This window comes from Alligator mississippiensis, chromosome 3, assembly GCF_030867095.1.
Source record: "Alligator mississippiensis isolate rAllMis1 chromosome 3, rAllMis1, whole genome shotgun sequence".
Classification (NCBI taxonomy): Eukaryota; Metazoa; Chordata; order Crocodylia; family Alligatoridae; genus Alligator; species Alligator mississippiensis.
The window spans coordinates 294,658,557-294,681,784 of NC_081826.1; the positions used below are offsets into that span (position 1 = coordinate 294,658,557).

Consider the following 23,228-nt stretch of genomic DNA (forward strand, 5'->3'; position numbering starts at 1 on the left):
CTGATGATTATCAGCAATTACTGTTGTGGCAATTACTCAGTTTACAATTTCAGATAACTACTTAAAGGATACCAGCTTTCTCTGATATTCTGAATTGAAATCCATGCTACATGACAAACATTCACATGAAGTCAGATGGGGATTGTTTAGATGATCCAGTGAAAGAGCCAAGTTAAAGGAGTTGCACTAGAAGGTACTATAGTCATGTCTAAATGATTTCCAGAGGAAGTTTTGCTTCATCTACAAGTCTTCTAGTCACAAATTGTACTAAGACAATTCACAAAATTGGGCCCAAACCCAAAGTCCACAAAACAGGCAAGGCACACAGCTGCTCCAGCCCCATCCTTCATTGTAGCAGGTACCCATATGGGCACTCCCCTGCCGCTGTACCATGCATACCCTTCATCGCTGCAATGTGTGGTCCCCCGCACACCGGTAGCCTCAGGTTCATCCTCAGCTCCCTGTGTCATGTGCCATACTGCCAGGTCCCCTGAGGCAAGGGCAAGAAGCAGCAGCAGGAGACAGGGAGGGAGTGGGAACCCAGTGACACTGGCTGCAAACAGCAGCCAGTGATGGAGGGGAAGCAGCAGCTGGGCAGGAGTGGGATGCCAGCTGGATACCTTTGGTCTACTGGTTAGGGCACTTACCCAGGGAGTGGGAGACCCAGGCTTTTGGTCTCCATTACTCAGAAGAGGTTCAGACTCTTATCTTATACTCCCCACAATATGCCCTAATCACCAAGCCATTTGCTAGGCATTCCCAAAAGGACTATAAGGCATTCCCAAAAAGAATATATCAGTGCTACAAGCACTACTCAGGAACAAAAGGTCCTTACCCCTAGTGTTTTTTTTCTACATTTGCATGTATTAGTTACAGAATAAAATGGACAGAGTAGTACAATAACTTCTATTCTATTTGTCTCCTGAACTGGGGGCAGTTAATCCATAAATTAAAAACAAAGGCATTGGATTTGAGTCTGTAAACACACTATTTTTTTGCCCAAGCCAGCATAATTTAGAACAAAATGATTTAAGTCCATTAGAGCATAGTGAATGTAATAAAGTCTGCATGGGTTGAAGTACACTGAGAGAAGTTATTGAGACAATTTTCATTTTTTTCTTCTTCTCAAGATGATCAGAGCACTTAAAGAATCTAAAGCCAGGCTGGTCATACCCAAACAATATTTGCTGTAAAACTGTAAGATAAGACTTTAAACCTTTCCCCTGTCTACTTACTTAATCTAAAAATAGTTTGGCTTTTTTATTTTCATCTTTAAATTAATGAGAACATTAATACTGACAGCTAATATTTAGAGCTGACTATTTTCATCCATCTTTGTATCATTAATCCAAGAGTAAGTTAACTTTTCAGAATGAGTACTTTGTTCAATGTGCACAAAAGAAAAGAAAAATAGAGCAAGTTATTTGAATTACAGTCTCCCAAGCAAGCCAAGGCTTCCATACTAGCAAAATCCAAAAAACCCATTAGAAAGCTGATATATGATGACGTACCTCATTGATCATTTCTATTTCTCTAAAGGTCAGTCTGTCCAGCCAGTCTACTTTCACCATGTGACCTTGTCGATGAGATTTGGTGAGCTGCCATGGAAATATATAGTGATACTATTTAAATTGCTGCAACTTAAAAGGAATACCTCCAAGTCATAATTTTCAAAAGACATTAGCGTGTGAAGCTAGGAAAAGAAAGTGAGGAAATTTAAAACAATTCTACATTATGTGCATAGCAGCCTTTGTAAACAATTAACCCACACTGTAAAATTAATTACTCCCGGGATACAAAACATCCATCATGACAAATGGCAGCACACACATGCCACTCAGCTTAATTGAATTCATTATATGACATACAGAAAGGGGGCTTTTTTTTTTTTTTTAAGAGCAGTAGCATAACATTATTAATGACTTAGTGGCTTCTTCTGTGCAAAACATTTGATTCTAAAATCTTTCAAAAAATCATTAACACAAAGGAGTTTAAGATTTTCTATAAACTTCATAAATATAATCTTTCTTTAAAAGTGATTTAGAGAGCTGATAAGATTAAGGTTGCCTATACCAGCAATGCTGCAAAGGCAGCTCTCAGAATGTCTGCTGCAGAGCATTTGCTGGTAAAACCATGCTTATTTCTTTTCTGCTTCCTTACTTCATTAAAATGTATTAAATAGTTTCCTAATAATTCTGTTCCACCTAAGCATTTCTATAGCTATCACAGAGATGTTATGCAATTGATTCATGGACTGCTAATAGGCAAAAAGTTAATTAAAATGTGGCCTACACTTTGAACAGCTCAAGAACAACACAGAAAAAGCAGGCTAGCAGTCCCTTGAACCTGAAAATCAATAATAGTGTAAAAATACCACCAACTTTTTGCAAAAACAATATATGTCATCATGCATAGAATATGGAGCAAAACAAACAAACAAAAAAGTTAAAATGCTGACTTTACCTTCTGCACAATAGGAGCCTTTGATCTTTTTTTAATACAGAATCCTCACAATATATTGCATTATACAATAAAAACTGAAGACTTGTCATTTAAAATTTTAAATCTTCTGTTCAGAAAAGCAGTGTGGCTCAACAACTGTTCATAGGCAATACATCAGTAAGTCAAATATGGTTAACAAAAAATAAACCCGTTAGGAGTAAGAAATATCAGAAGTTTCTGATGCTTTCTCTCAAAAAAAGTGGAAGTACCCAAGTGTAGTATAAGGTCAAACATATGCAAAACACAGTATTGGTATATTGGTGCTCAATTTTTTTGCTACCAAAGAACATGATGTCTGACAAGTATTGTTTTACCCCCCTCTACCTAAAAGCAGGCCCAATGTGTGTTAGCATAACAGCGTGCATCTACACATGCATTTTACTGCAGTTGACTAATTAGCTCAGCAGCAAAGCATCACAGTCTACATGTATTAGGGCTCAGTAAATTAATTAACTCCACTTTTGGGTAGTAGGTCAGGAATAGTACTATCCCATGGTGGAATAATTACATATGCTCAAAGGCACACGTAGACCGTGACAGGGGATGGCTGGGGCACAAAAGTGCTACAATACAAGGGCGATCTGTGCCCCAGCCCCTTCGCCACCCGACTGCCACCGAGCCCAAGGCTGACCCACCCTAGGCCCTCTGTCAGCCCAGGGCTGCTCTTCCCTGGTTCAAACTGCTCTGGTCCCATGCACATGTGTAAATGCTGTGCACAGGAGCAGCTAACCATGGCACAAACTGCGCCAGACTTCATTGGGTCAGCTGAATTACTTGTGTAGATGCACCCACAGTATTTATGCCTGCACTACAGCTTCCATTAATTGATACCAAATTTTGTACACGACAGCAAAATTATGCAACAATAATTTCAGGAGGTTCTTTTCAAGGTGAGGGGGTGGAGCCAAAAAAAAAAAAATAAAAAAAGACCAGAAATTTTTAGAGGTGCACCAACAGAGAATTCTTGGACTGATACCGATAGCTGATTTTTAATGAGCCATATCGGCCAATACCAATCCAATTCCAATATGCAGCGGGGCAGCATGGAGAGTGGCGTTCGGCTGGTAAGTCTGTTACAAGGGAAGAGGTGAGGCAGATCATGGCCGCTGCGGTGAGAGAGGGAGTGGGGGCTGGGGCAGGTGCTGCACAGCCAGGGGAGGGCACAGGATGGAGCCACAAGAGGCTTGTCCAGGGGGCACGAGGAGAGATTAGCAGCTCCTGCTGCTGCATGCATCCCGGGAGGGCATGGGGAACATGTGTCCCCAGATCCATGTGGGGTGAGGGCAGGCTGCCACTGCAGGCTGGGGCCAGGACAGCACTGGGTTCTTCCTGGGGCAGGCAGCAGCACTGGGAGAAGATTATGTGTGTGTGTGTGTGTGTGTGTGGGGGGGGGGGGGGGGGGGGGAAGCGGGGATGAAGCCACCTCAGATTTCACTGTAGCACCCCCCTGCACACAGGTCCGGGGGCACACACATCCCCACGCTCTCCTGAGGTGCATGTAGTGGCAGGAACCACCCCTTCCCCACCCCTCACCCAGATGAGCTGCTCGTGGCTCCATCACCTGCTTAGCCTCACCTTGGCAGCGCCTGCACCAGCCCTAACCCCACTCCCTCCCTCACTGCAAGAGACCTTGATCCGCCTGCTCCCTCCCACCCCTTCCTTCACAACAGACTTACCAGCCAGACCCAGCTGCTCTCCATGCTGCCAGGTTGTGCTCCTGGCCACCACCTTGCTGTGCTGCAACTGTGCACGTGCAAGGGGCATTTATCCGTGGCATTAATCGGACATATCAGCCAAAAAAAGCTGACTGCTGATACAGTCAATTTTCCTTATATCAGTGCCGATCCGATATATTGGTGCACCTCTAGAAATTTTTCTTTTACTGAACTGTGTAGGATTACAGTAACACATCAGAGTCTAAGCCAGGGACTGACATGCAGGACAACACTATAATGCTAACCATGAGTATTTAAGTCATAAATCAGATTCCTCCAGAAAATGTGTATTTAAGACAAATAATGAACGTAAAAAATAGTAAGTATGCTGGTTTTATCTTCCATTATTTCCTCACCTTAAAGAGAGAAATTGCATATCCCTAATTTATGCATTAGGGTTTCAGGCTTAAAATTAAAAAGCTTGCATTTTTGTGTGCATTCCTATTTGCTGGCTAAATAGGGACTGCTTACCCTGCATTGCATGAGGTACAGGGAGCTGCCAATCTACACGCCTCTGTACCTATATGGAATAGGCAGCTGCCACACTATTATCCTCCTGTTTCTTGCATCTTTATCACCTATTTCCCTCCAACTATTGATCTCCCTATTCACCTATCACCATAACATCTCTGTGGTCTCCCTATTCACCTACCATTCTTCCTATTCACCTATTATTTCTGACATAACATAGCATGCTTCTGTGTTGCCGTTCTCCACATACCTCTGACTTCTCAGTATCTTGGCATTCCTCTGTTAAGCATTTAATCACCATACAAGCATAACCTGCTAGAAAGTCACAACATCCAAAAATCAACTAAATCAAAGCCTGGCATTGGCCAAACCACATCCAGCACTACTTGAGTGAGGTATGCTAACCACTACTAAATAAGAAAGGAAGGAGTCAAATGATTTTCTTGAGGTTATTTGATGGCCATTCTTGATGCTTGCATCAAAGGGTCAAATGGTGATAGTAACAATCAAATCTTGTTTTGTTAACGGAAGTGGAAGAGTGCCCAAGGAGGACCATCATGGCCAAGAAGTATATTCATGACAACCACCCTTCGGGTTGCTACTAACCATGTGTTTCAATAGCTTGAACATATTGAGCTGGTGAGCTTTTACTTGTTGATTGAAGAGTCTCAGATTATTTGCCAGAACATATTTATTTATATGTGGTCCACTGAACAATGTAATTTTTCTCTTATTAAATAAGAAATAGCTAGTACTTGGGTACACATCTGCATTTAAAGAAAATCTATATATACTGGGGGGAAGGAGCCTGTCCCAAGCACATGATATTGAACTGGAGTATTCAAGTTACCCTGGCTGATACTAAATAATCACTAAAACTCAAGCTTAAAGGTAGTAGTGCCTCTACACCTGATACATGATCTAGTCCCTAGTATAAAAAAGGGAATCAGCTCAACTTATCCATTCTTTAAATGTTTTTTTTTCCTTACAAAGCAAAGAGCAGAACAAACAGAAAATAGGGTATGTTCAATAAAGGCAGGACTTCCTATTGGTCCCTGAGAACAGGTAGTCACAAAAAACACTGTTTGTTACCTTGTTTGTTTGTACTTATCTTGGTTCTTTACTCTGCACAGAGTTTACAGCATTTTTTCAGATCATTCAATGCCCCCCAACTCAAGGCCCCAAGTTTGCAGAAGACACTCTGGGAAGAATCATATGAATAGGCAAAAGACTAAAGCACTTCATCTCTTAGACCTTTAAATGAGTGATAAAGAGGTGCGGTGAGCATGCAGTCCAGTCTGGAGATAACTGCATCAGCAAGACAACAGAATATCTTTTGGAAATGCCCTCGAAAGCTAAAGAAATGTCTATATTAAGAAGCCCACACTTAATTATCCTCCAGGAGCATTCAAACTAGAAAGTATGCAGGTACAGATGTATATGGCCACACTGCAAATGCATGCTTTCAAATAATTCTGAAGAACCATGTCAGTTAATAAAAGAGGAGGAAAATGTGACCATCAGAAAAGGTGAGGTCAAAAAGACAGCCATGAAAACAGCAGTGGATTAAAGGAGGGATTAAATTCAATAAGAAGGTAATTTAATTTCAAAACTTCACAATTCAAAGCATAGTGAAAAGCGTTAGTTAATAAGGTTTAGTTCATGCTCCTGATGCAAAACAATCTCTCAAAACTGTGTGCTGACAAGCCTTGTCCCCTTACTACTTACTTCCTCCAAATCCTCCTTGTCAGGCTCCTATTATTAAAGAGACTTGTTAGTTAAACATGTTAAAGGGGATATTTCCAAGTAAAATCAGAATTGTATTTTTTTTTCATTTGGCATTTTTTTTCTAGAACCCTATTCAGAATATGAAAATGTAAGTTAGTCTAAATAGAAAATCCCAATGGAGAGCAACAAAAAATTCTGATGAACCAGAAGTCTTTACATTAGAACAAAATAGCACCTCAGGACGGAGAAATTGTATTGTGTCACTTTATAAAACAAGTCTGGATGAAAACTCAGGAAAACAGGAGTCCCGACTCAGGAACCAGCTAGGTTTTCCACGCAATTTCTGCATGAAAAACAGTTACAGAAAATGACTGAAACAGATGTCTTCCCTATAACAGCAACCACCACTCCTGTTATTACAAAAGTCTAAATAAGAAAAAGATTTGAAGGTGAGTAAAATGCCCTGCAAGTCATTGTACACAACCCTGTCTTATCTGTCTTACAATCCCCAAGCAGAAGTGCAAGAAAACCTGATGAGAAACACTGTGAATGAATGAAAAAGCTGGGTCTGAGTCTGAGCCATACCTAGTATTGTACACTGAACATGCTGCAAGTTATGGGTGATCATGATCTCTGTAATAAAGGAGATACCTCACTAAAATCAGGTCCATGACAAGTCATTTTCCTCTATTTGCAACCTGAAGGATTAGTTACAGCCACTGAAAAAAAAAAAAAAAAATCAACCTTGGTAACCTCTGAAGTTCTCTCTTTAGCTAAACTAAATCCACCCACAATATTACTGACCCTTTTATTTTTCCCCTTTAAAAGATTAAAAAAAGGATTTTATTTGCTTCTCTAACACAATCCATCATGACAAATACATTCCCCCAGAACAGGGCAGCAATACTTAAAAACAGTAGGTTGCTGCTTGTAACCAAGCTGTCACAGCAGGCAGTCGATCCCCTCCACAGAGCCCCAGCCCTCCACTTACCCTCACCGCTGGGTGTCACCAATTCCCATTACCAACAGTGAAAGGGAGAATCAAATTCATCAGCAAAGGTAAGGAGGGGCACAAGAGTAGCCCTCAGCATAAAGAACGGAGAGCTGAAGCAGCAGAAGGTGGCATGGGCGCTGTGGAGGAGATCAGCAGTACATGGCAGAGGAACTCCTAGCTCACAGCAGAGAAGGCACCTCACTGCTGGCTATATCCAAACCCTTTGCAGGCTATAAGCTATAGACCCTTGTACTAACAAGAAGCATGAGTTTCATCTTCAGAATAAGAAAGGGAGGTTGCAAAGAGGATGGAGCTGGACTGTTCTCAGTGGTGGAAGATAACAGAATAAGGAGCAACGGGCTCAAGTTGCAGCAAGGGAGGTTTAGGTTAGACGTTAGGAAAAAACTCTCTCACCAGGAAGATGGTAAAGCACTGGAACAGGTTACCCAGAGAGCCTGTAGACTCTCCATCCTTGGAGATTTTTAGGATCTGGCTAGACAAAGCCCTGGCTAGGATAGTCTAGTTGACAATGGTCCTGCTTTGAGCAGGGGGTTACTAGATGTGACCTCCTGAGGTCCCTTCCAAGCCTCATTTTCTATGATTCTAAGTTTCATTTCATTTTTCTGTTTTAGGTTTGTGAAATCTACATGGACAAATACATCTCAGGGTGGTGGGATTAACTGGGTGGGTTTTTTTGGGAGTATGAGGGGGAAAGCAGGGAGAAGACATGCTTGGAGAGGTATAAAAATATGGTATGCTTGAATTCACACCCACCATCATCATATGTGATCACGGTGTCTGTAATCTAACAAAGAGATCCTATCATGATCTCTTCTCCTGAATTATACCTGATAATAGAAAGAATCAGTTCTTGAAGCCTTGACCTCAAATAATTACTAACAAAAAAAAAAATTATTTAAACCACACATACGCAACAACACTGCTTCAGCAAAAGAACTACACCATCCAGAAGGGCTCAGCTGTTGACCGGAAAAAAATCTCACTTAATATACTTGCTACAGCAAGCTTCAAGACAAAGCTAGAAGTTTGACAGCCTCAGGCACCAGCACGCAACCTAATAGAGCAGGGTTGGCCAAACTTCCTAACCTTCTTAGCTGCTAAACAAGCCAAAAATAGAAAATGAACTAACACAGTGTAGCAGCTACTTCTAAACTGCCTGGGAGCCATATGTGGCTCTTAAAGCCACCAGTTGGCCACCCCTTCAATAAAAGAATACCCAGGATTTTAGCTAAGGGTACACTGTCACGTCACAAATCAAAATCAGGAATATGTTTGGTTTGGGGGGTTTTTTGTTGTTGTTAAAGCTTTGACCACAATTCATTCATCCCAAACTTTAATCTTAAGTTTTTGTAAAAGCTTGGATTCAAGGTTGCCTCCCCTTGAGTAGATTAAAAAAAATAAATAAATAAATAAGATGAAGCATTAGAATTAACTGGTTTCCAAAAAAGTTTTTAATAGCATCTGAAATCACCAGCCCAGAATCGTCCTAGCCACCGCAGGAATGAGACCTCAACATAACACATTTCTTTGTCACCAGAAGGAATAAAAGTTACAGGTCTTGACAGAGAAGTACATTTGCAACCAGTGGACAAAAGAATTACTTTATTTCCTACAGAACGCCTGTTCGTGAGAGAAACACTGGCCATCATTACAGCAAACACGACCTTTTTATACTTGTGTTTTAAAGACTTAACCGAGCCTCTTGCTATCTAGTTGCATTATAATCAGCTGCCCCTTCAATCCAAAAAAAGCCTTGAATGCCTGTCTCTTCCTTGAGTGCCTTTTTCACTGCTCCTGGGATGTCTTTAGCAGCCGTGTTGGTCTGAGACCAAAAAAAAAAAAAAAGCAAAAATCTCAAACTCTTGGTTCAGAGATGATACTTTGTATTAGACAAACTGAGAAATGACCAAAAAATTTTCTTTTTCTGCAAGCTTTCGGACTCGTATGCCCTTCACCAGGCTCAGGCAAAGTTAAAGATGGTAAAAACTTCCCATATGTACGAAATAAACTTCATTTTTGCACCGAGGAAGCAGAAGCTGGAAATCTGTCCCTCTGGTTCCATGAAAATGCCTTTGTGGGGCTGTTTTTGTTGTGCAGATCAAACAGGATTCCAACATATGGGAACTTTTTACCATCTTTAACTTTCCCTGAGCCTGAAGAAGGGAGTGAGCTCAAAAACTTGCATAAAAAGATAACGTTTTTTGCAATTTCTCAGTTGGTCCAATAAAAGGTATCATCTCTGAACCAAGAGTTTGAGATTTTTGCATTTTTTCACTGTTCCTAATATACATATGGCTAGCACAGAACAGAATATTAAACTGCAAGGTTAGAAATTCAAATTTAGCCTCTGTACTGGGCTCTGCCTACCGTATGAGAGAGGTTTCTGGTCTCTGGGTATTTGACCAGAGCCACTAACTTAGCACAAGCACAACTGTTATGAGTTTGAATGAATTGTGGCTGAAGTTCGTTTTTGAAGCAGTCTTTCACCTCTAGAGATCCAAAAATCAAATCTAGGTCAGATCACTCAAGAAAACAAGTAGAGCATTCACTTCCTTGATGTGCGTCCATTCCACAAATACTCTGAACAGTTCAGCCTCTTGGGCTGTTAAGGAAACTAGGCCTTGAACAGTATAGATACTGCAGCTCAAATTAAGGTTCAATGGAAACGATGACAAGAAAGCTGGAATAATTTCTGTCTGTAGTTAGCAGCTCTAGTTAGCCATCATCCCCTTACTTTCCCAAGCATTCAAACTTATATTGAAAACCCTGTCATGCAGCTATCCAGAGGGGGAAACACTGCTATGTTATTTATCTTCATTGTTTATAGCTTGACCTCCAAGGAACCAGCCATTTTTAAAAAGTCATAAATTGCAGAGTGGCCTCAGGCTTCTTATGCCCTCTATTCTGAACCCTTTTCCAGGGGAATATTAGAAACATAACCTGACAATGGATACAAGTTCATATGCTTAAGGCAGCTGATTTACTTGACATCCTTTTGAAACTCTAGACCCCAATATAACCTAACCTGAATAACAAGAATTTGATAAGTCACAGTCAGCAACCTTTTGAAGTTAATTCTTGGAAGCTGCAATGACACTACCCCTCAGTAAACTGTAGTTTCTAAGTTTTCCTAGCCCATTCATAACAGTTGCCAAAGTAGATGGTTGCCTATGAAAGCCCATTCCTCTCTAAACCAGGTAGTCGCTACGGGCATTTTGACATGTGCTCTGGGACATTGTGCCAGGAGCTTTAATTAGCAAATCGCGCTAATTAAAAGTGTCTGTGCGTCATGTGTATCAGCGTCTCTGTACTGAAAAGATGGCAGCAGGGCATTTTGAACTAAAGCTCATTGAATGTGTTTTATTTCAAAGAGCCCCACTGCCATTTTTTCAGTGTGGGGACAATGATACACGTGATGGGGAAGGCTGCCGGAGCGTGTCACTTCCTGCGCTCCAGCAGACTCAATTAATTGGATTTCCAGCATGTCGGAGCAGGCTCGCATGTCTATAGGAGCTCTAAGATGCCACAGGCACCTAGCTCTTATCTCTAGGGAGAGCTGGCAGGGAGAGGTCAGAGAAGATGCATATCAAGAGGAAGGTGTAGGGATGGAGGGTGGTCACAGCCCCTTCCTAGGGTTTGGTACTTGAATGCATGTGCAAGCAGAAGACCAAAGAATAAAACTATTAGTCTTTGCACTTTTCCCAACAGATATATAAGCACAAGCAGTATCTACCAACTTTGTCTCTGGATCTCCCTATTCTGTATTGTGCAGCACAGTCCTTTTCAGCCTTAGCGCAGTTCAATATCCTCTGAAGGTCCAAACTAGGCTTGTTTGGATTTGATTACTTCCCAGGGGTGAAAGCTTCCCAGTCTTAAGCCTTTGTTAGGATTTACAAATGTGCTACTCCTAGCTCAGCAGGTTTTTCCCCAAAGGCATTTCTAAGCCATGTCATGTCATGCATCATGACAATGCCCAGAGACCACCGAGAGATATATAGCTCACTTTCCTCCCCCAAAATTGTTATTAAAGCAGCTACTCCATCATTTTGACCACGTTAAACTGTGTCCTTCCCACCAAGCACTCAAAACTTTTGAGAGCAGTTCTTTGAATGGGCTTTTCTGGTAAAGATTTTATTTCTGCTATTTTGAAACTGTTATATTAAAATTTTCAGCAGAAACTGGACATATGTTCATGCCACAGAGGTACATGAAATCCTGAGTCCCCAATGGTATTTACTTAACTCTTGGCAAGGTGTAGTTGCATATTAATTTCTCTTTATCCTTTGGACCAGAAGATAAAGCAGAAGTCATAAGTCCACATTTTAAAAGGCAAATTATTTCTTTCTTTTACCTGCTTGGATTCTAAAAAGCAAGAGGGGCAATGCATCAGCAATTACTGATGTACACAATTCAAGAGGTCTACAGTCATATACTCTTGTAAAACTGACATGTCTCTCCAGGAATACATAAAGGGCTTAAAATAATCAGGGGAAAAGGGAATGCATTGCTAAATGAGAAACACTATCTTCAGGTGAAAAATGAAGATAGATCACCATTTCCCTGGAGAACTGAACATTTTCATTTAAGTGATTAGGGAAAAGGTAATGGTAGGATCTAGGCAATTTTATTCAGTTGGTAGGAGTGGTGATGGGTGTGGAGGGAGAAGTGAAGTGGAGGAATCAACTAAGAAATTAGCAGTGCAGCCTTCATTTAAAAGCAATAAATTAACCAACTGCTCATAAGATAAAGTACTTAATTATAATATCCTGATGTCATTAATGTTGGAGAGCACTAGACTGCTCCAGTCCCTGCATGTAAATGACTCGGAAAGGGAACGAAGTCAACTTTGTCAACAACCCCAGGGGCTGCATCTTCACAGCTTTCAGCCTTACTGACAGTTTCTAAAACTGCTTTTAAACATTTCATGGTCTCATGGCAATGTGGCACTCCACTGCTAAATGGAACATGTGCCATTGTTTCCTCAATTTGAGAAAGCTATGTAGGAAACCTTTTTTTTTTTACCCCAGCAACAGAATGTGGGTTTTGACGTTATTCAAAACTAATGCCAAGCATGACTGAATTCTCTAAACAGATCAATGGGAAAAGGTCAGAAAATCATCAGGGAATAAAAGACTTGCCTCCAAACAGAAAACATCTCCTTAAAACTTCATATACTTTTAAAGTTATTCATTCATTTGGAGGATTTCATTTTGGTGTCTACAGTCAAACATCACTCAGCATCATGACACCATCTGATCCATCTCCATCTAGTATTTAAGCTGAAAGCATAATCTAGAAGTCATTCAACAAGGAAAGCTTCAAAAGATGCAGAGCCCATCCAAACAACATCTGTGTTTAACCGACACTATCAAACTTTGTTATCAACATCCAAATTCACTTTTATATATGACAACAAAAACTGCTCATCAATGGCTAAATAACAATAACTGCTCATCAATTGAAAGTTATTAAAAAAAAAACTTCCAATGGCTCTTAAATTCAAGCAGTTGCTAAATAAACCATGCCAAATCAAAGATAAATCCATTTCCCTTAGCCTCAGGTAAGTGAGGAACTCCATCCAGGGACTCTAGTTAATTTACCCAAAGCACCTTCTGGGCACAGCTACACGTGCAATTAATGTTTGAATCTGCGCCCGAGAGCAATAAACTCCGGAATTTATTGCTGTTTGAACATGTGCCCAGGACTGCAGCACATTGAGCTGGGGTACAACAGTCCTGGCTGGCAGGTGGTCCAGGGGGTCAGCCTGCCAGCCCAAGGCTGCTCCCCTTGGCTCTATGTGCTGAGGGGATGGCTGGGGAACGAGAGTGCTTCAGCACAGGGCCAGCCAGCAGTTAGGGCCTGCACTGAAGCACCCTCGGGCCCCAGCCAGCCAGGGCAGTATCTACACATGTGCTGCTGCGGCATTTTTTACTCTGCAGCAGGGCACTACTTGTATTTTCAAGTACTGCCCTGCTGCAGAGTAAATTAGTCTACCCCAGCCGAACAGGGGCACATGTGTAGACACCGAGATGTTTATTGTGCAGCTAATTAGTCTACTGCACAGTAAACATCTGGTCTAGATGCACCCTCTGTGAATTAAAGTGCCTCAATATAGGAGCATGCAGCCAATCGCCATCTACAACTGCCAAACCTGAACTCAGGTAGACAAAAATAGAAGGAAGAAGACAGAGAGGAAAGGAAGCCATATTATTCCAAAAGTTCAAATAGATAACTTCCTTTGTAGAAAAATAAAATATCACCACATCCACTGAATTTAGAAACCTACACCAAATACTGGAAACTTGGATTGCATACAGAGAAACAAAAACTGCATGACTACAGTATAGTGACTGGAAAATGGGAAAAGAATGGGGCTGAAACCAGACCTTTAAGTTGTAGGAGGTACACAAAAAAAAGAAGACAAGCTTAATTGACTGTAGATTGAGCAGGAATAACCCAAATAACCCAATAACCCCAAATAAGTTGGTTATAAGGGCCTAGTTCTATAAGACTTAGGTACCATAATAGTGCCTGAGCTTAATTAATGGGATCAACCATCCTGAGCTAGGCACTTAGGCTCTTTATACAGTTCATGGGGAAAGCTAGGCAAAACACGATCCACAAAAACCATGCTGAGCAGAGATAAGACAACCAATAGGAAAATATGAGGACGGGGGCATGCATTAACTGTCTCTCCTTTCAGAATTGAAGTGCCTTAGCTACTGAAAGGCACCTCTATTCACTAGAAATTCACAGCCCAGAACTCACTCCCATAAGTGCCTAAGCACTTTCTTTCAGAAACAGTGCAGTCATTGATTTCCTTCACATGACAGCCAGGCAGCAGAGGTTAGGATAATACCACCTTGTTACTATGCAATGTGTCAATGGATACTCACACGTGTATAGGACCATTGACTCAATTCTTTCCTTTGCTTAATAGGATTTAATTCTCTCTCACCTGACAGGAGAATGCCCCCAGCATCAGGTGACTGGGTATTTTTGGGTGGGCTCTCAACGCCTTTTATTGAAAACTTTCCATTTTGAATGAAACACTAGAGACGCACTGGGCCATCAAAAAGATGCATGTGTTAATATGAATGCAGGCAAGCAGCTAGGGCACTTCCCTAGGGATGTAGAAGATTTGACTCCCCGTTTCTGCACCAGAAACTGTTTACGTGTTTTAAAATTATACATCCATTGCATTAAGTACATAAATAGTCCTTTGTGTGTGGCTTCCATTTAGCACCCTCATGCCTCAAGGGCTTAGGGACTTGCCCTAAGGGGAGCAGGAAGTGGGGCAATATGATTGGCAAAAAGCTTGAAAATGGACATATATTAGCAGATCTGGGGATAAAGTGCTAAATCAGGTTAAAAAAAAAAATTACTTATGCCTGAGTTTGTTTTCTGAATTCACTACCAATTTAAGTGATCTTTTGCTATGTGAAAGCAATTTACCACATACAATCAGAAAATTAAGCTCTCACATACTTCATTTCTTCCAGTGCTAACTCTAAATGTCACAGACTGTTTGTTACCCTTAGCTTTTGGTGACGGAGGGAAAACCGAACAATCAGATGAGGAACGCGTTCAGTAGCATCAATGTTACATAGTATTCTAACAAAATTCAAATTCAGATAATCAGTTTAGGCATTAGTTGTATTGTTTTTGTTCCTATGCCTGACAGGTAGGCATTAATTTGTATCTCAGGCTTTATACAAATCAAAGTACCCTCTTAGTGCTCTTGAAATTCAGCCTTGCTCAGGTTATAGTATCCTACTGGTTATAAGTGAGCAGATTATAATGAGTTCTATTAGAAACTCAAGGTGAGCTAGCCTTATAAAAGATACAGAGCTTAAATGAAAGTTAGTTTATTGCCATGATAAATCTCAAGATGAGGAAATGGACATATTTATGGTACGGGAATTTTCCTATCTCCCTGTTCACTTAGATTTGCACAAAGACAAGGAAGGTTGCCTTGAAAAACTAGGAGACTTAAACTTTATACAAAGAGTCTGTTGGATCAGATGTTTCAGCTGCTAAATGAGCATGACATTACTTTACTCTAAGTAGACTGAGCAATGCATTAGGATTAAAAAATGAGCATTAGGATTAAAAAAAGGCTTTCCCTCCCTCCCTCTATTATCTTCTGGTAATAAAACTTCGCATTTACGCAATTACAACAAAAATATGGTCAAGTTTTCAAAGGAGAAACACTACTAGCTCATGTCTCTTCTATGTTGTTTCCATGAAAAAAAAAAAAATCATCTTCGTTAGTAACCTACAACTAACGGATGTTGATTAGAGGACTAAGCTCGATAATCCTGACTTTTTAGAAAATGATCACTGAAGAACATTATAAAATGCTCTAACTCTGATGTCTTCAATAAAAGTTAGTCATTAAGATGGCTGTTACTGGAACTCAGCAGTAACATTCAGGCCTCACCTGAGCCCTTTCAGGTCATGTTGCTACCTTCATTCCTTATAACGGATCTGGGCCACATCATCCTGAACGTTAATCATTTTTACACTTCTATCTGTAATTTAAAGAGACACACTGCACTATGTCACATACCCCTTGTAGCTAACCATGAAGGTAAATATAATTTTTTAAAAGTCTCCATTCAGTGAACATATGGGCAGGGACACTCCAATTTAGTGCTCTGAAATACTTACCACTATAAGGAAAACAACTGCAAAATCAAAAATTGGCGCACAAAGCAGGTCTTCTACATTGCTCAGGTGCTGTCATTAAAGTAGGCTTAGGTATAAAAAATGCAAGCACATTTTGAGACCTAACTGCAGCATTTTCCCATTACCTTAGCCAGTCGGCTCATCTGATCTTCAGAGACTGTGCTGCTGGTTCTGCCAGGAGTTTTGGTAGGCTCTGAGCCATCAGCTTCTACATTGGGCCAAACCTTCAGATCATGCATTCCTTGACGAAACATACTGCAGGAAAGATGCAGGGTCGTATCAGTAAACTGAAAATAAGGAAGCTGTCAGTAGTCAACAATAGCTGCCGCTGTAAGGAAAAAAACAAGTTCCTACTGCAGTGCAGTGCAGACATAACCCTACTGACTCAAAGACTGGCATTTATGAAGTGAACTGGCCCCTGCAGCTGCCCTCTTAAGGTTTCAGACTTTCAAAAAGTAAGAGGTTTGCCTTCGCTGAGGACCTGTGCATCCTAGCATTGGATTACTGCAAGTACCTAGTACAAATGAGCTGTTTTGTTGTAAACAGGAGAAATCACACCTGTGCAAGCTCTACTTGTTTCTGTTACAGCATCTGAATGCTGGTAAGTTTTGCAGTCATTTACACCTACTGCAAACCCCCCTACTACATGGGTACTGAACCCCAGCCCACAGTAGTGTGTCATCTGGCCCACAGGGCTCTCCATGGGTCCAGAGATTTGGCAATGGGGGAGCAGTGGCACTGTTTCCCTGCTGCCAATTTCCAGACCCATGGATGGGGTGCCCACTCTGCTCAGTGGATGGGGTACCCAAGCCCAGCATGCAGGGCCAGGTGGTGGCAGGAGCAGCACCAGGGTCCTGGGACCTAATCCCAGTGCGCAGAGGGCAGGAGGAGGCAGTGCCGGGCCTCAGGCACCCAGTCCTCGCACATGGGAGGGAGAGGCGCCAGGCCCACAGGGCCCAATCCTCGGGGCGCAGGAGGGGACAACACTGGGCCTCCAGGATCCAATCCGGGGGCACAGGGAACAGGAAGGAGCAATGCTGCTGGGCCCTCAGGCCTGATATGACCCACAGGCTGGCTCCATACCACTCATCTGGCCCACAGAGCCAGAGGTTGAGCACATGTTGGTTTAAACATGTATCATGCAAGGAAGAAAAATATACCCATATTTTCCAAAGAGGGAGACTGTTGTTCCTCCTACAGGAACTGCTTTACCAGGCCCATACACATCCCAGATGGTCAGAGCTACTTGTGCATTGCGGGGTAAGTCAGGATATTTCACTGGCAATTTCAGCCATTCGTTCCAGCTAAGGAGAGAAAACACACAATAAGAGTTGTAAGCTTAATGCTTTAAAGTTGTTTTGTTTTGTATGCCAGCTATGTTCTTTCCCTAAGACTTGAAGATTAAAGGAATAACTGAATAAGTTCACTTGGATCCTAACCGCATGAACACTTATACCAGTTTAGTCACAAGTGAATTTAAGTGCAAGCATAAGCATTGGTAAAACCAGAGCATAAGTGAGTGCAAACAAACTTTGCAACTGATTCTCAGAATTCACCTTTGCAAAACTGCCATGTAAATGTGTTAGGCCAATTCTTCACCCCTTCAAAAAGGGGCACTTAGTGAACGTGTTTCTGGCCAGACTTAGGTAGAAAACAGGTTATACTCGCCCAGGAAAAAATATAACGGTGCAATTACATAAAGTACTAGTGCTTTAGTACATTGTACTAGTGCTACAATGAAAATGTTTAAAATAATCCAATATCTTTAAAAACACCCCCCTCCCACTACTTACAATACAGAGTTCTACACTGCTGAAAGCCTCTCTCTCAAGAATAAATTTCAACTAGAAATGCAAGTGAAGGCTTTTGCCTTTTTCTTATACAGTACCAACTGCTTGCCATGGAGGAGTTTCCACTACACACAGATGATTTGCAAATGGGATATTTATGACACTCTTTGTACTACAGTGGCTTGGACTTCATGGCAAGTCAGACACATGTACTACTTACTAAACCAAAACACTAATATCATTTGTCCACCTTCCCCTCTTAAGGATTTTAAGACTCTACGGGACCAAGCTCATATAATTTAGCCAGGATTGCTCACATTTTCTGTTCCTTGATTTTTTAACTGTTTTCCTGTTCTCTCTTTACACCTCCCTACCTGTTGTGAAGTCATAAAGCTCCATGTTACTCTTAGACCATACTAAAGGCACTTAAAACACAAGCATCTGCATATTAAATTCATGCTAAGTGCCCTCTGACTGTCTCAAAATTATGCCACTTTAGGCAAGGGTTAACTCTGGGCCATGCTACCTAGCTTGTGTTAGGGCAACTTCAGGTCTACTCCACAGAGATAAAATGAGCAATTTGCAGTCCTCTAGCATCCTAGCATTTACCACTGCCAACCCCACAGTCCCACCTGCCCCCAAGCAGGGATAGAGCCCAGGTGTCCTGGGTCCTAGTCACACCCCCACTCACCAGCCCTCTAGTGGCATCTCATTGCTGTGCAAGAATAATAAAATGGCATAAGCTGTTCACATACTTCTCAGAGCACATCCTCACTTTAACACCACTTAATATTCCACAGATTTAGTATAGGCTATGTGTAACATGTAACTTCACCCACACACACAGCCTATAATCTCTCTGAAGCAATGACTCTCCCAGTACTTATTAGGATGGAGCCCTACCTGGGGCTCTTAGTCCCTAGCATATAATGATATTAAAAGAATAATCAAGAACCTGCAGCAAATACTGCAAAATAAGAAGTTAAAGTCCCCCTGTTCTAATTTGAACAAGGAACAAAGCACACTCCCTTTAAGTGCATAGCCCCCACACTGAAAAAGGCCATGTATTCATCCAATCTCCATGTAAACAGTGCTCACCGGCACTGCCAATTTCTGGGGTACTAATTTGAAACTAACTGGTTCTTGTCATTTTCAAGGGTTCCAAGAGCAGCCCTTTGATATCAGCCTCCTCCTTCATTCTTTCATTGCAAAAGGGAGAATAGTCATTTACAAAGCAGAGAACTACAGTTAGTACAAACCTAGCCAGACATGTTTCTCATTATGCTATTAAGCATATTGTGCACTTCTCTGGTGTGCATATTACTGGAATACACTGGAATTTGGGTGAAAAAAAATCATATTTAATGTTATGTCCTAATTCTTGAGAAGTAAAATAAATACAATGCAGCTACTTACTTCCATCTACTTTACTTACTTCCATCTAGTGCTGAAAGCTTTGTAGGAAGTCCTAACTGGAAGAGCAAGGGGTTTCCCTTCCGCAAAAACTTGGCAAGTTACATACAAGTCTGAGCAGGTCTCCTGGTATAATCCTGAGAACTTTAGCATCGGATCTTCTAAAAGAGCTTTGTAACTCTTCTGTTCTCTTTTCCCTTCCAGACTTCCTCTGGAAAACAAAGTAATAAAAACAGAATTCAGTTACTCAGTTTTCAGGTTAATAAAATACATCATATTAAGTTACAACACCCCTTTGATAACCACACTTACAATCCCATTCTATTTCCCAGGAGTGTTTATAAATCTACAAACATAGCTACTAAGCAAGTGTCAGAGTATGGGTATTTCTACAATCTGCTATCAGTTTTCAACTCAATTTGGCGCTACGAATGAGAGGTGCTTCAAACAGTCCTTCCAAAAATAAATAAATAAATAAATCAAGATGTCTAGCAAAACCTAGCAGCACATCTGCTCCCCAGTAGGGAAAACCAATGCTTTACTCTCTCTCTCTCTCTCAACAGTGGGACTTAGTTCAGAGGAGGATACACACTCCCTATTCTCACCATGAATCCTATTGTCAGTATAGGTCCAGATAATACTTAAGACACAACTGACCTGTTCGTGCTTGCAGAAACATTTCAAATCAACCTGAAGGCTAATTAATATCCCAAAACTACACGGATATACAGTGTTAGTGATATTTGTAGATGTAATGGTCCAGGACTTGTGTGAGAAGCAAGGATTTCTTAGGGTGATATCTTTTACTGGACCAACGGCATATAATTTGTTCAGTAAAAGATCATTCAACGATCCCTAAGAGATCTTTGCTGCTCACATAATTCCCATCACGACTACATCACTCTAGCCGTGTGTATCCTTGAGACAAGGATCTCTAAGGGTGATAAGTTTTATTAGACCAACTGCATAGCTGAAATAAATTCCAGAGAAAGTTTCTCTCCACCCTTTTCCAACTTTGTTACCGGGCTGCACTGCCTTTTACTCCTCAGACCTGACAGACAATGTCTCGCATTCAAAAACTTGTTTAACTCTATCCCAACCATGCAGTTAGTGCAATAGAGGAGATTGCCCAAAGAAAGCCTTGCCTCAAGGGTCTGCAGACCGCACGGGCCCAAGAGGGCACCTGGTGATTTTGGCAATTTCACAGTTATATTCGGAGTTATATATATAAAGAGAGAGAAAAATCACCGGATCCTGTTATTCAGAAAGACCCAAACACACCCCGCAAATGCTGTTATTCAGACAGACCCTGCAAACACGTAAATGTGTGGGCATAGCTGTGCTGTCAGCGGATGAACAGGAAAACTGCCATTTACTGGGGCAGACCACCTCTCCCTGTCGTCTGTGCCACAGAGGCAGCCACGCTAACTCTGGCCAGGACCCCAATGGCTGCGGGGCCACTTCCCTGTCCCTTGTGTGGTCACGTCTCTGGGCAGTTTCACAGTGCAGCGTCCGCAGGCTCCTTCGCCGATGCGCTCTTCTCTTGAAGCACTCGTTATCAACCCCTGACCCTCGCTCCGGTCCCGGGCATAGCTGTATGCTGCCCCACGAATTCAGCTGGTGCACACCCAATGGCCCCCCTAAAAACGAGGGGGGTAACCAATCGTCGTGTTCCCAACGTCCACGTGCTGGCTGTGCATCAAACACGCCCGTGTCTCACAGAGGCTGAAAGGGAAAGAAACCACGGCACGACGAGAGTCTTTTCTTTGCGCCCCTTTCCTCTCTCACGTGTCGCCTCCGGCATTTAGCGTCCAGGAAGCTCCCTTCAGCCGCCGTGCCGCACACTCCCGTGCTCGATGGCTCCTGCCGACGCTTTCCTCCAAAAACGTGCCCGTGTCTTGAGTTGGGCGAAGCCGTCCGCATGCACGACGCCGGGTTGCAAGGAGCTGTGCCCCTCAAGGCAACAAGCCGCGGCCTTTAATGATGCACCAGCCTTTCCAGGCCGCTCACGCGCCTCGCTGCCGGGCTCCTCCGTGCTCGCCGAGGCGCAGGGACGAGACCGCGCGCTGGGCAGCTGCTGATTCGGGGGCGCAGCTGAGCCCCCCACCCAGGGGTGCGGGAGGGGGAGGGGTGGAGGCAAGTGAGGGGATGAAGAACCTGCCCTAGGAGCAGCAGGGAGGGGGTGCCAGCCCAGCTCAACCCAATCCACCCCAGTTCAGGTCACCACAGCCCAGCTTAATGCACTCCAGGTCACCCCAGTTCATCCCAGCCCCTCCCCGCAGGCACTGGGGGAGGTGGGGGGGAGGGGGCGCTGCCTAGCAACCCCCGCCCCGCCCCCACTCACATCTTGAGCTGCACATTGATGTCCAGGTCGCAGCTGTAAACGTAACAGAACTTCTCCGGCTCCGCCATGACAGCGCCGGACACGCCCCCTCCGGCCGCAACGCCGCCTCCGCCAATCCTAGCGCCTTCCCTCTCGGCGCATGCGTCGCCGCCATGGTGCTGAAGCCCCGGAAGGCTCCGCCCGCCCGAGCGCGCTTGCCCGTTTCCAAGATGGATGGCCGCCCGCGGCTGTACGATAAGCAAGATGGCGGCCTCCGCTTGTACGGCAGCAAGATGGCGGCGTCCTCGGAGATGCCTGCCAAGATGGCCGCCCCCAGGGTGTTCCAGCCGGGATGGCTGCGCTGGTTGAGACGCCACCCGTCACGTGAGCACCAGTTGCAGCCCTGACACTGCGCACGCGCAGAGCACTGCCTGCAACCAAGGGGGCAAACGTTTTGCTATATATAAGAGGTTATATATATATATATATATATATATATATATATATAATAGGTTAATAATATATATATAATACTATTGTATTATAGTAATAATATAAATAATTATAATAATATAAATATACAATAGTATTATATATATTAACCTATTCTATATTATGTTATTAATAATATATATAAAATACTATTGTATTATATACAATAGTATTATAATAATATAGTAATAAAATATAGTACTAGTACTAGTAATATAATACTAGAATATATTAATAGTATATAATACTATTGTATTATATATATTATTAATAATATATAATAGGTTAATATTAACCTATTATATATTATGTTAATAATAATATATATAATACTATTGTATTATATTTATATTATTATTAACCTATTATATAATATATATATATATTATAACCTACTATATATACATATAGCCTATTATAGTATATATATTACTAACCTATTATATATATTTAAAATCTATTAAAAAACCCACAACAAATGAAGCAAGTGTAATCCCAAGACTCTGTTTATTAGAATGAAATGTGCATCTCTCAGATCCATAAAACAAAAGTATTTCTCCAAAAAACAAAAGCTAGCCTTCTTGAGCAGCGCCTCCTGGAAGTTATTTCTTTGCCTGCATTGATGGTCAACTGAGTTAAAATTTCCACACCCAAATTTGTGTTGATCGCTAGTATTAAGAACAGTGTGCAGGGCTTCAGGCTAGGAGCTACATTGCCACAAACAGCGAATAGAGAGCAGAATCGTCAAAAAAAGGGATGGATGGATAAATGCAGCTATTAAAGACCATTAAAACAGGAGAGAGGATCATTGATATTTGTGGGACTAAGAGTTTAGAGGGAATCAGGTACATCAGCGGTTCCCAATCTGGGGTACAGGTACCACCAGTGGGACGCAGACAACCCGTCAGTGGTACACATTAACCGATTGATTTTCATTACTTTATATGACACAAATTTGCTGGTGGTACTTCAGATCAAACTAAAAAAAATTGCTTGTGGAACTTAAGGTTGTTTCATTTTAAATTGGTGGTGGTGCACAATCTGTCAGAGTTTGTGAACTGCTGAAGTATATGATAATTGATTCTTTC

General features: G+C 42.0%; 1 protein-coding gene across 2 annotated transcripts in view; it reads right to left on the reverse strand.

The window, feature by feature from the left end:
* The window catches only part of PIK3C3 (phosphatidylinositol 3-kinase catalytic subunit type 3), a 130,111-nt gene extending 108,334 nt beyond the window's left edge, over positions 1-21,777 (reverse strand). The window contains exons 1-5 of one of the 2 annotated variants that reach the window (XM_014593937.3): positions 21,670-21,777; positions 19,348-19,536; positions 17,283-17,426; positions 16,248-16,377; positions 1,512-1,598 (exon numbers count right to left, since the gene is read on the reverse strand). In XM_014593937.3, the coding sequence (XP_014449423.2) occupies positions 1,512-1,598; positions 16,248-16,377; positions 17,283-17,426; positions 19,348-19,536; positions 21,670-21,737 (618 nt within the window). In that variant the 5' untranslated portion in view covers positions 21,738-21,777. Of the gene's footprint in view, positions 1-1,511; positions 1,599-16,247; positions 16,378-17,282; positions 17,427-19,347; positions 19,537-20,633; positions 21,622-21,669 lie in introns of those variants that run through there. The other variant, XM_059725305.1, reaches the window with a different exon arrangement.
* Positions 21,778-23,228: the final 1,451 nt, after the last annotated feature.